Source organism: Cyclopterus lumpus, chromosome 23 (assembly GCF_009769545.1).
Source record: "Cyclopterus lumpus isolate fCycLum1 chromosome 23, fCycLum1.pri, whole genome shotgun sequence".
NCBI classification, from domain to species: domain Eukaryota; kingdom Metazoa; phylum Chordata; class Actinopteri; order Perciformes; family Cyclopteridae; genus Cyclopterus; species Cyclopterus lumpus.
In genome coordinates this window covers 105,644-119,559 of record NC_046988.1, presented here as the reverse complement: position 1 = coordinate 119,559, position 13,916 = coordinate 105,644, and the positions used below count along the sequence as shown (strand labels likewise).

General features: G+C 41.2%; 1 protein-coding gene across 5 annotated transcripts in view; it reads right to left on the bottom strand.

Annotated features, from left to right (window-relative positions):
- The window catches only part of tmtc1 (transmembrane O-mannosyltransferase targeting cadherins 1), a 65,260-nt gene extending 58,569 nt beyond the window's left edge, over positions 1 to 6,691 (bottom strand). For 4 of the 5 annotated variants that reach the window (XM_034525867.1, XM_034525868.1, XM_034525869.1 and 1 more), the window contains exon 1: positions 6,280 to 6,691. In XM_034525867.1, coding sequence (XP_034381758.1) covers positions 6,280 to 6,575 — 296 coding nt within the window. In that variant the 5' untranslated portion in view covers positions 6,576 to 6,691. Of the gene's footprint in view, positions 1 to 2,902; positions 3,454 to 6,279 lie in introns of those variants that run through there. The other variant, XM_034525872.1, reaches the window with a different exon arrangement.
- Positions 6,692 to 13,916: the final 7,225 nt, after the last annotated feature.

Genomic DNA, 13,916 nt, shown 5'->3' with positions numbered 1-13,916 from the left:
AGCCGATTCTGATCTGCCGTAATAGCTGATGCTGAGAAGTGTGTGGAACAAGTGAAGGGCTGTGAAATGAATTTGCCAGAGGGCCAGGCTGGGGTCTCGACCCATCCGTGAAGGCTTCAGAGACATTTTAGTCCCTTTTTTGATGCATTTAGCTGATGTGCATATCTAGAGACTTACAATGATGGAGCAAGTCAGGGTTCAATGTCCCGCTCAAGGATATTTTGTCAGAAAGTGTGGCTGGGCTGCTGGAGGAATCTGATCTGTGACCTTTTTGAGATGGGCCTGTGTAACCACTACTCTTAAACATGAATAACAATGAGCCTTGCATGATGATATATCTTATGAGATGTAAAGAGTGGTTTATGAGGATTTTGAAAAGTAACTGACAAATATTTTAAAGACAGTTAAAAGTGTTACATTTGTGAACGGTGTCTTTATTAGATTATTAGATCAGCTAAGGTGCCAATTTGTGTGTCCGTAAGCAAATAAATCCCTATAGATAAAAAAGAGATTTAGAGTTTGACAGTTTACAATGACTTCATTCAATTCAGTTTATTTTGTATAGCCTAAAATCAAAATGTTTTAGAATCTGAACACATACTGTACGACATCCCTGTCCCAGGACCTCACATCAGGAAAAACTCTCGAAAAAACCCTTTCACAGGGTTCAACTGTCTATGATTTCTGGACAAGCCAAGTCAAGCCCTAAAAAGGACTCCTCCTTCACCTTAAGGTTGTCGCCACGACAGGCATCAATGGCCTTTAGCTTTGAGTGGTCGGAAGACTAGAAAAACGCTATACAAGAACAGTCCATTTACCATTTTACAGTATTCAGCAAGGTCTAGTTAGAGAGAATTTCCTCATGCAAAGGTCCGGAACATCACATCAATGTCAAACTGTGCACTCTATGATTTTGTGCCATATGTATTGAAGTAGCCAACAGTTGTATTAACGCCTGTAGTAGAAAGTTCAATTGAATAACATCTAAACAATATTTATTATTACAGATTTAAAATGTACCTGAATTAATTATAAATACTCTAATAATAAATACAAGATATTCTATTATTTAAAGTAAAATAAAGGCTGGATTTAAAACAGAAAGCTTTTGAAAAATGTGACTGGCAAAATAAAGTACTTAATTTTAGAAAAAATAAGCGGAGTTCTGATTCAATACTTAAATTTCCCTAGACAATACAGCTATTATGCAGCTTTAAATTCAGTTTATTTGGGGGTCAAGCGATGTCAATCAAAAGAGCGAAGTTATTATTTTCTTTTCATCTAAAAAGAGTGTGTGCAGGGACTTTATCTGGAGTTATTAAACCACTGGTTTCATCTCATTTCTCCTCTCTGTTAACATCATTGTTGATCAGTTAATTCATGGGTCAAGATTCTGATCATATTGGGCTCCAAGTTTATTTTTCTGTGCCTTAATTTCGGATGAGAGTCAGTACCTTTGCTCAAAAGATTTGTTCTTTATCTCGTAGTGGCGCTTCACATCACTGCTTTTAATATCGCTGAACATGAGACACTGCTTTTGAACTGGTTGTGGGAATAATACAAATATAAGAGTCCATTCTTGGTTAAAGGCTCTGGTTAAGCTGTCCAATTTTCTCTTTTTGGAGCGCCAAGTGAAATCACTTCTCTGACTCACGTACTTTTTCCAACCATCAGGCAAATTAAAGTTTGATCTTTGATAGAGTAATGTGTTTGTTTTTTTTCAACCCTAATTTAAATGGATTTACGTTACAATAACATTTTGTTGAGTAGCCTCTTAACAAAAATGCGCTGAGTGAATTTAAATGCCCTCTCTTAAACAGTCATGCAGTACGTCTAGGGTTTTTATTGTGAAAGGGAAGAACGGAAAAAGTGAATCTCTAATGCGCCATCATATCTGTTGACAACGTAGAAGCATTAAAGGTTTTTTTGTTTTAAAAAAAAAAAAAGGTACAACTTCAGCTACAGTCAAAACAAATTGGGCATATTTTAAGCTAAATGCAACAATGGAGAATTATGCATAAACCTATGAGTTCCCAACCTGACATCTTTAGTGTAATAGGTGGTATTATTCAATTCTAAAAAGGAGGAAAAAACAACATTTATGTTAGTCAACATTAAAACATAGTTTTGCAGAGACTTGGCTGAACCCTGGACAGCGCCGGTAAACCAGGTAACTTTTTTTGTTGATCTGGCAGGGCAGAGCTATGGCAGAAGGGAAAGAGGTGGTGGGTGCTTATGATGAATAATGCTTGATAGAGAAAACAAAACTTAACTTTTAGCTTCTGAAATAAGCAATGGAATTTTGCATTAACGTGTTCTTTGTCTGTCTGACCGCAGCTTTGGTTTCTGCTATGTTAACATTTTAGAAGAGCTGTGTAAATAACTGCAATATTGCCAACCCCTGTAGTTGGCAATATTGGTGGCAAGCAAACATAATGTCCAAGTTTTTTTGTTATTTTTTAAATTGAGCACTGCATATTTACACTATGCTACAAACGGCGAGGTTGAGCACTGCATGTTTGGTGTTTTTTTGGGGTTGCCGAGACTTGAAAAGTGCTCAACTTTGGGTTTGATGGGCTCATCACTGTCCCTTTTTCACCCAGCCTTTCAAAAAGTGGGAGGGGAGGAGGAGTTACAAAGACCAACCAACCATCATATCCTACACAGGCTACAAAAGTGTATTTCAACTATAAAATTAGAGGAATTCATACACTTTTGAACAATTTCATCTTTAAAAAAAAATATGTATTGATTGAAGGTATAAAGTTACCATGATTGCAACCACCATGGATTAATAAAGAGAACTGGAGGTTCTCTTTGGAGGTAGAGCACCATTTATTCCAATGAAAGATGCTCAGTGGCACATGAAGCAAAAAAAAGTGACTTAAGGGTATAAAATTACCTGAATCCTTCATTGGACCCACAGAGCAGGCGCACTCGCGTAACCATTAACCTCGCCTCCCAGCCCTCAGTCCAGCCTCATTTACAGCAACAGAGGAAGAAAAACTGGATTCAGCGATAAGTGCACTTTACAACTTTAAGAAACCAATGATTTATATAACTATTCAAGTTCTGGGAAGTTGATTAACCTCAAGACAAATTCAAGTTACAGATGTAACTTGAATTTCAATCTAAGTTTATGGAAAATAGTCTTTTTGGGCCCTATATCATCGGCCACAATGTACAATTTAATTCAAAGCCTTCCTGAAGGAGTTTGGCAGCCACTCATTAAGTATTTTATGCATGTCTGTAGTGATACCAATGACGCAAGGTAAGAATTCATTCTCAAGTTGTCTTACCAAAAGGAAGACTACTGAAAAGCCAGCTACAGATGATAAACCGGCACCAATAACTGAGAGGCTGGCTGTGGGAAATGAGAGCCTAACTATTCTTTCAACCAAGGTAGTATCTCATGTGTCTAACCGAGCAACCCACTGGGTTGGCTGGTCATTAGCTTCCAAAGCTAGCAACTAGCACACAAAGGTTAGCAGCTCACTGGATCAGCTACCCGCTTACTGGCGGGGCTGGTTGTTAGCTTCCGAGGCTGGACAATAGCACACCGCTGCTATCAACCCACTAGATCAGCTTGCGGCTTGGCTGTTAAGTAGCTCCTGAGGGTGGGAACTAGCATGCGGAGGCTAGCAACCAGGCAAATGCATCTTCAAGTAATGTCTGACCCTCTGGCGTTACTGTTTAAACAGCGCTACTGTTGGCCTTGATTCCCACGACTGTCATAGAACTAAAGGACATAAGTTCCTCTAGTGTATCTGCACTATTATCCATCTCCTTTTTCTGTTAAATGTGCAGCCTCTCCCAGACTGCTCGCTAGCAGCCATACTCTTACCCGGCATACCATTTGCCCATCCAGTGAGACAGGAGCCGTGTTCTCTGCAACCATTAGCTGGAGAGGTGATGGAGAGATAATTAAGCTCCATCTCTCTGCTGGTTAGTGGCCATGCAGTAGTAGCAGCAGCAGCAGACTACTTTCCTTTCTCAGTGAACAACCTAAATCACTGCTGGCATATACTGTGTATCCCCCTATACCGGAGACTGGGCCATTACCCGAAAGGAATAATACAAATACATATTCTGGAGAGAATGTCAACAGCTCCAGTAATTTACCTTACCAGACCCCTGCAATGTTAAAACAGGCAGAACAAAACACTCCAGTCAAAAGGGGCAGACAACTGAACAACAGGGTGGAAGTGCTTTACTTAAGCTTTGACTATATGATAAACAAAGACCCCTTTCTGAAATAGAGGAAAGCAGATAATTAAATGTTCTGGCTTGAAAAATGACATGATGTCCCCAACTGGTGTAATGGGAATTTTTCAACTCAATTATATTCAACTCTTATATCTTTTTATTATATCATGTCAAATGATGAAGTGAAGTTTGTTATTGAGTAAAACTATTAAGAACTGCATTGTGAGACTTGTGGTTTATGCAGCTGCCTAAATAACATGCACGTCCCTTTTATGAATAAAGGAACTATGTCTTATATGTCACACTTATTAGCATATGCAACTGAGCCTCTTCTTGCAAGCTAAGTGTTGGTTTTTCGATATTTGTCAGTCGAGAAATTAAGGTCTCACATTGTCAAAATTAGCTTCTCTTGGACGAAGACAATGATCCATCACTCGTCACTTCTTATTATTCACACTTCATCTCTTGCTTGTCTCTCATCTGCTGTGTCTCTCTCGTCCAACTCCTCTCATTTATTAGAAAAGCATCCATCACCACCTTTTCTCTTCCTGTCTTGTCATCTGTCCTTGTGTTTCTATTTTAAAGTAATTAGGGTAAGCATTTACACATACTTTTGTACCTTGAATAGGGAAGGTAGAGCCGTAGTAGCACTCTAGTAGCACTTAAATGTCCCTTACCGATAGCACTTTGTTGTTTAGCACTTTAGTAGCACTTAAATGGCACGTACGGATAGTATTCTGTAGTTTAACGTTATTGAAGAAATTGTACTTGCTTGATTCTTGTTGTTCTGAGTTTGAACTCTTGGTTTAATGCACTTATTGTAAGTTGCTTTGGATAAAAGCGTCAGCTAAATGACATGTAATGTAATGTAATGTGAAGCGGGTCGTCTTTCAATTCAAAACCTGATCCTCCAGTCCATGTTGATTTGTCCTTGGGCAAGACACTTCACCCCAAATGATGTATGAAGGGCAGTGAATGGTTGCTTAGTCCTGATGGGTAGGTGGCCCCTTGCATGGTAGCCCCTGCCATCAGTGTATGAATGGGGGGTGAATGTAGTGGCACACTTTACCACATGTAGTGGCAAAGTGTGTTGAAAGGTTGGAAGAATAGAAAGGTGTTTTACAAGTAAGTCCATGTACCATCCATTTTTACATAAGTCATTTGATTCATTCAAAAAAAATATTGATTGTGCACCTTCAGAAAAATTACTAAAATATTGAAATGCAGTGCCAATAGAACTTGAATGTCCCCATGAAGGCAATATTGTAAGATTGCAATTTCTTTATTGATTAATCTGCTGATTATTTTCTGATTTAATTCTGTTAAATATATTTCTTCTTTTTTTTTTTATATAAAAAAAAAAAAAAAAAATGGTTGCTTGTTTTGTCTGAAAGTAGGGATTGACCGATTGTCAGTATTTTTACAATTATTTATTAATAATAACAACAACAATACTTCGAATTCATATAGCGCTTTTCTAGACACTCAAAGACACTTAATTTTTTTCTGTGTAGTATAGGACCAGCAGTCGTGTATGCAAACAACGGGACCTGAAAGAGGCATATGCCACTTCCCACAAAAAAGTTATGATCTAAAAAACAACCTTGACAGAAGAATGTGTGCACCTGTACGGAAAATCTGACCTACATACGCACATCATGGAAACAGGGGAAATTGAGTCGCAGATTGTGAGGTGGTGAACTGAAGCCAGATTGTAGAAATGCATTGTGAAAGACATTATATGTCAAATGAAAAATCTGTGGGTAAATCTCTAGAAATCCTACCATACCCCATAGTCAAGGAGGGCGTACAAGGAAGCGTAAAGCTGAATTATTTAGCTGGTATTATTGTAAAGTTCACTGTCAGGCTGCAACAGCGTTTTTCCACAAGGGGAGCACTGTATGACGTCAGCTTTGTCTGCGTGTTTATATGCTATTCCCATGCTCTAGTTAGCTACATGATCCTCACCTCGGGTTAATGTCACTAACACTGCGGTAGAACTAGTGCAAGTATAGATTCAAGAACTCCAGGTGAGGTGAAAACAGTACCGTTGGGAAATCAGGCATAACTTACTTAAAGGTGAGGATGCATAGCGGTCTGTAGGACTTGTGGCTCGTATTGTCCGCCATCCGCTTCCCCCAGAAGTCGTTGCTGAAGATGTTCCTAAAGCTGGAGCCCGGTCGGACGTCCGGATTGTTGACGATCGCCCACACATCGTCGTGTACCAACTCCCCGCGGAGAGAGTTATTGTAGCACAGGGCGCACAGGGCGGCCAACACGGCGTAGCGACACGCAGCCCACACTGCCTCGGCCCGGACGATGAACCGCGGCTGCTGGCGGGCTTTCTTCTCCCGTCCCAGCGCTGTCATGTCGGGCTTGGCTTCTCCCGCGGCTCCGCTGCGCGATCAGTAAAACTAGGAGCGTCGTCCATTCCGCCTGGCAGGTAGCGGTTGTGTCTGCTGTGGAGTGCGGACTGCGGGACTGGTGGCTGTAGTGCTGCCTTCAAGTACAGTCTGAACGTCAGACTTAAGGCTTTGTGAGCCGAGTTGTCCTTTTTTTCCCTTTATATGCAAATAAAACATTGGATATTTATCTTTACTGTATTTTATTTCATTTGGCCTATTACTTAACATTAATTGGTTTATTATCATATGGATTGATTAACATATGTTTATTATTTAACATAAACCATTCTTTATTGTATTAAAATACAAAGTTAAATGTGCATTAAAGCTCATTATTGACTGTATAAACAGTGCTTTGGCAAGAACAACTTGTCTTAACTCATTCCACTTAGCCTGTTAGCATTAAATCGCATCTCGTGGCCTTCCACGGCAGATGGAAGAGCCAATGTCTTTCTTTGGAAAAAGAAAAGATTTCAGGAAGAATTCAGGAAAAACAGTAAGATGTATTTCCTTTTTGAGATCAAACGTATTGGAATGGTGCTATGTTCCACATTAGCACGGTAGCTGGCAAAAAATACTCTTTAGGAAATACAAAAGACCATTACGTTTTGGAGCCAACATTGACATATTTCTCTCTGTGGGTGTCAGCCTATGGATGGGAAGTATTCCCTAACAGCATTGACATATTGACATGAAAACTTAGTTATGACAAGCCCCTTGGAGTTTGTTTGAGGATAATAAAAGGAAGAAAATATATACAATATACAATATAGTATACTAATTATAGTAGCAGGCAATTTAAATTAGTATGAATATTGGACAAAAGGCACACTGAACCACAACTATAGAATGTTCGAGTTTATGTGGAGTACAAGAACGCAACATCAGCAATCGAGAACCTGCCTGCCGACGCATGCGCAAGAGGACGTTGCTACTCTGGGCCGACAGAAATTTCAGCTGCAGAAAATCAATGAAACTCGACGGAAACTTCAGGAGTGCATGAGTGCGTTGCATGTCAGTAGACTTCTAACTAACGAGTCCAATATGAGGATGTGATAGCGACCGCCGATCAGCGAAAAACATTAGGCTCCATATTAGAATACTCTGCATTTTCAAATCCATCAGTTATGAAGCATGATTATCCCTCCTACAGGAATACAGGAAACACATTTCTTACAATACTCCTGCAGGAGGGATGCCGATTATACGAGTGGTCGTCGCGTAACCACATCCCCGCTCTCCCCATTGTAGCATTGAAGTGTCCTTGAGCAAAACCCTGAACCCCCAGTTGCTCCCCGGGTGCTTCACTGGACACAATGCAGAGAAGAATTACCCACGGGGATAAATAAAATGTACATTTCTTTCTTATAATAACTTCAGTCAATAGTTCTACGAGCAAGCAACCACCAAATCCACTGAAGTGTTTTCATTATGCCGTACTTTCATTGTATGAAATGTGTTTCCTAAGTACATATTCATATATCAGGAAACCCTCCATAAACCTTCAGTGTTATACTGCAGGTATCTATCGATCAAACCAGAGGAGACCATCAAGCTCGCTAAAATTCAAGAATGTCTTAGACATAAAAACATGGCCTGGAACTTCCTGATGTTAAACTCAGACAAAACTGAACTGAACACCTCAGAGATCAATTATCTGGTGATGTGGTTTCTGTAGATGGCATTGCCCTGGCATCCAACACCACTGTAAAGAATCTCTGCGTTATCTTTGACCCAGACTTGTCCTTTAACTCCACGTTAAGCAAATCTCAAGGATTGCATTTTTTCATCTACGTAATATTTCAAAAATCAGGCACATCTTGTCCCAAAAAGATGCAGAAAAACTGGTTCACGCATTTGTTACTTCTAGACTAGATTACTGCAATTCCTTATTATCAGGCTGCTCTAATAAGTCTCTTAAGTCCCTCCAGTTGATCCAGAATGCTGCAGCTTGTGTACTCACAAAAACTAAGAAAAGAGATCACATTACTCCTGTATTAGCTGCTCTGCACTGGCTCCCTGTAAAATCAAGAATCACATTTGAAATTCTTCTCCTCACCTACAAAGCCTTGATTGGTGATGCACCATCATATCTTAAGGAGCTTGTAGTACCATATTGCCCCACTAGAGAGCTGCGTCTTCAAAATTAGGATGGGAGCCAGAGCCTTCAGTTAACAAGCTCCTCTTTTATGGAACCAGCTTCCACTTTCAGTCCGGGGGGCAGACACAGTTACCTCATTTAAGAGTAAACTTAAGACTTTCCTCTTTAAGAGTGCTTATAGTTAGGGCTGAATCAGGTTTGCCCTGGTCCAGCCCTTAGATATGCTGCTATAGGCTTACAGGCTGCTGGGGGATGTTTTAGGAAATTGTGTGCAGTGAAGCGCCCGGGGAGCAACTGGGGGTTCAGTGTCTTGCTCAAGGACACTTCAACATGCTACAAAGAGGAGAGCGGGGATGTGGTTACGCGACGACCACTCATCCCCATGAGCTACAGCTGACCTCACAAAGACATAAGTGACTGTTTTGTTGAAAGAGACTTTGATGAACTGATCTCAGACCTGCTAGGACTTTTTACGGAGAAGGTGAACAGACTCTTTTGGTTTACAGACGACTCAATCCACTTATTTGAAATGTTCAAAGTGTGTTAGATTCAACAAATATTTTCCAGTACATTGACACAAAATCCCACTTTAACACGTTTCACAAATCTGGGTCACTAACTTATATAGTGCACTTCCCAATCTGACGAAATTAATTAAAGCCTAAACTAATTCAAAGTGCCTTGAAACTGTGTCACTCAATACAAACCATCAGTGTATAAGTCAAGTGCATAACTTCAGTACATAACTGTACGTAACTGTAGTGGTAGCTCTTCTGTCAACACATAAATAAAAGACACCAAACAATACCACACAATTAACTCTGAACTTAATGAGGTATATTCTCAGCTGCCTTAAAAGATCGATTTCCAACATACCAATTCACATGTGCTTTTGGTCAGTGTCCCCTCAAAAGAATGCCCTTTGACCTGTTGGAGGGGGGGGTCTGTTCCTGTGTTCGGAGCGTGTGTGAAGAGGCCTTTGTGCGACCACATCTGTAGGGTGCAACTCTTGATATAGGATACTCGTTCCTGTCTGGAACGTGTGTGCTTAGATTAGAGGCCTCTGCATGACAGTATGTTATCTCACGCTTTGATGTATGGTGATTCCTCTCTGTAATAAACTCTATTATAACAGAAAGAACAGTGTCCACGGAGATTCCTTCATCCTCAAATCTTCAACATCACTGCCGCTTGAAAGATACGACATTAACAACATGAAACATTTGGTCCATTAAGAAAGAGAAATTATGCAATATATCACAATATACTCACTATGTTTTATCTTGGTGCTAGCTCAAATGAACATGTGGCGGCTACAGACACCCATCCCATACAGCACGACATAACGAAAAATCAACATTATTTTCGGTACAATGGACACACAATAAATGTTCTCGAACATGAATGATAACAGAATGTATCCCTGTAGGATGGTCTTAAAACCTTTATTGGCCTAGCCGTGTTTTCTCAAAAATTGTGAATGGTTATTTGCATACCCATACTAAAACCAGATTATCTCTTCAACCACAAGGGCTATTTGAATAATTTCAACTGTATAATATATACTAAAACACTTGTGATATTAGTTAAGATGTCTATATAGCAGTATATTTGTTGCTGGTTGATGATAGAACACAGATAAAAAGAAGAATAAAATATATATAAAAAAAGAAAAATCCTTCCAGAATGAATATCCTTTTTAAATTACAATATTGAAAGTTGTAAACTCTACCATATCATAACACAATATGTAATATGTCTCTGTGCAAAGTTTGATTTTGATTAAGTGAACTAAAACATTTATTCTTATTTGTTTAGTTCAGAAGTCTAGGCAAATCTCCAAATGGAGCATCTATGATTTTTGGGTGATATGTAACATGCTATTTATTTCACTTTTATATTACTAATGGTGTTCAATACATTCACATACAGCCGTAACATACAGTAAATAAACCAATATCATAATTCCTCTCAGCAGGTGAGAGTCTCTGAGATCCGAGGCATCCACCTCCACAACAAACTGCTGATGGGAGTCAGGGAGGGTAAGTACCGGGGCAGTGGCTCCCTTGAGGTGTTTGAAGGCAGCATCGGCAGGGGGGTTCCACTGGAACTTAACAGAAAAGGTTAGTACATGCAGTGGGAATTCTACAGAGCTAAAGTTCCTAATGAATCTCCTGTAAAAATGTGCAAATCCCAAAAAACGTTGGACCTCCTTGCGGTAGCTAGGAGTGGGCCAATCCTTAACTGTTTCGACCTTTGCCTGCACCATTTGCATATTGCCCTCCGACACAATGAACCCCAGGAACGAAACAGTGGACACGTGAAACTCACACTTCTCTTTCACAAACAGCTGGTGGTCAAGAAGGCGCCGGAGGACCTGTCTGACATGGATCCGGTGAGTCTCCTCGTCGGGGAGAAGATAAGAATATCGTCCAAATAAACAAAAACAGAGACGTTGAGCTGGTCCCAGAGGACATCATTCACCAGGGCCAAAACAGCTGGAGCATTGGTTAGTCCAAAGGGCATTACGAGATATTCATAGAGCCCACTAGGGGTGAAGAAAGAAAATAACACAACTTAGTTACAGTTATGATTCAAACAAAGAAGATCCTGGGAGCAGGTCGATGCCGCAATCATCAGTCCTTCCAAGCTGCATGGGTTCCTCTGCTCGGAGGTGGGGGGCAGAGAAACCATGAGGAGCATGCAGCCTAGGGGCGGGGCCAGTAGTGAGGTAGCTGGGGAATGGGTTCCGGTTCTCCCGAGGGAGTGGCGAGTTAAAGGAGCGGCTAAGTCTCTCTCTCCTAAACTCCCAGAGACGGCTCTCTAACCTTACAGCAAGGGCGAACCACTAGTTCCTCCCTCACTGGGTTGTTAAGTCCTCTGAGAAAACCCTGGAGAGATACATCAGACCAACCTGACCCTTGCGCTATAGTTCTGAAGTCGATGGAAAACTCAGCTACGCTACGGGATCCCTGTCGTAGGGAAAGTAGGTGTGAGGCAACCTCTTTACCACTAACGTGGTGATCAAAAACCCTACACATCTCCTCAGAGAAACACTGGTATGAGGAGTTAGCGGAAGACTGACTGTCCCATACACTGGTAGCCCAGGCTACCCACACAAGAGCCTTGCAAGGCGAGAGCCTGACGGAGGGAACTGGAGTCCGCTGAGTCCATGTTGACCAGTTTGTAATGTTAGGGAGCTGGGAGCCACAGGGGGCAGGACGCAAAAGCAGACTCAAGGTGAGGTAGTCAGGTTCAAAACAAGGTCTTTACTTCAAGCAGGATTCGGTACACGAGTAATCAAACAAGGCAGGCAGGGGTATCCAGATTGGTAGGCAAAGAGTCACCGTGTCAAAACATGGAAAGGCACATTGGGGTAAATCGCTGGTAAGTACCAGTACCAGTTTGACAGTTTTGGAACATTAAGAGACAAACTGGCACAGACCAAGGAGTAGACACAGGCTGCAACCTGGAGGCTCTGTGAATAAAGTATATATCTATCTATATCTATAACCCCAGTTATTTGATAACAGAGTGAGGTGTTTCACCAGCACATCCCTCCTTGCATTGACACAGATAGAAATTGGTCTAGAATGATTGCGAGGGGGCAGTCGACTGTGGTGTCACTGGAGCTTCCAAAGTTGGTCACACCGAGGCGATTCCCATAGTGAAACACCTCACTCTGTTATCAAAGAACCGGGGTTATGTTAAGCAACCCAAAGTTTTCTTTATATGGTTCACTGGATTACTTGGTGTATTGTCCCTACAGTGGGTACAGGTTCTTTCATTTTCTCTAAATGCTGTATGGCATCCTGCATTAATTGCTCTTGTGTGGGTATATATGTGCATGTGTGTGTGGTTTGTAAAGCAAGCTGTTCTTCATTGCGTTTGCTGCCCCCCCCCCCCCACCCCCTCATCATCCCTCTGTGGGCACTCAGCAGCCCGATGGCCTCTCTGGTGGCAGATGTAGCACTTGCCTCTACCTGCTAGTGACGCACGGTATCCACGTCCACGTCCTCTGCCTCTCCCTCTGCCACTTCTGTTGAATTCTGGGTTCCGACATGGAGCTTGGTCTAATGCCCTGAACGGCCTGGTTTTGCGAGGTCACGGCTATACTGAAACAGTAGCAATAGCATGTTATTCAGTCACCAAGACATAACCAAGCTTTGTCTTTATTTATTTTTCCAACATAGGCTGAATGAGTAATCCCTGTTTACATACATCTTGCTAACTCACTGTATCACCTACTTCCAGGTCCAGGTGAAAACCGTGGTGGTCTGTCTTTGGCGGACAGATGTGGAGAAATGACTTCGGTCCACTTTGAGCTGAAATGGGAATTCACTTCTGTTGTTAAACTGAAATTTGGCAGAACAATTCCTCTGGTGGGCTTGGACACTGGAGAAAATCATTCAAATCCTAAATAAGCTTGTCTTCATATGTAGTGTCTTTTCCAAGGGATACGTATGCTGTACAATGCACGTGTACGGAGTTCATAAAATCTGCAGAATGGGTAATGACAAGAGAAGATGTTTTGTTTCATGTCTCTTGCCAGAGTAATGGGAATGCGCCATTGATAGCCATGCTATCGTGTTCGGGCTGTACTAAACCATGGTCAGATTTTGAGGAATGCTTACAACTTTTAAAATTTCATGTGTAGAGATTAAGTTTATTCCTAATGTTCGCATCAAGTCTCTGCCTAGCAGATTAACTGGACAACATTTTGATGATAAAAATGCATGCTTTGTTTTAGCAGAAGGAATATTGTCCTCCTCATGAGTGGTGAATTTGTGCCATAGAATGAATTCTGGTCGAGCTTTCTTTGTCACAACGGAATTTGTTGCCCCTGAGTCTACAAGAAAAGGGATTGCTTCCGCCAATCACAAGAGTGGTTCAGGGCAACCTTTGGTCAAGTTAATTGTCTTTGTTTGTTTTTGGAACCAGGCCGTAATGTAAATTTGTTGAATAAAATCAAACTACACCCAACCTAATTCATGTTATAGATATCACATTAAGTTCGCTTTTCCACCCCACAATGATTAAATCACTGTTGGAACATTATAATGATGCGATAACGATTTGTTTATTTTAGTGTAGGGTCAAGTGTTCGTGCAGAAGTCAAGTGCCACAACCGGATGTTGTCGGGAGAGCAAGTCTGTAGCCGGTGTTTCGGTTTAACAGGCGACCCTGTTAACTGGCGACCTTCA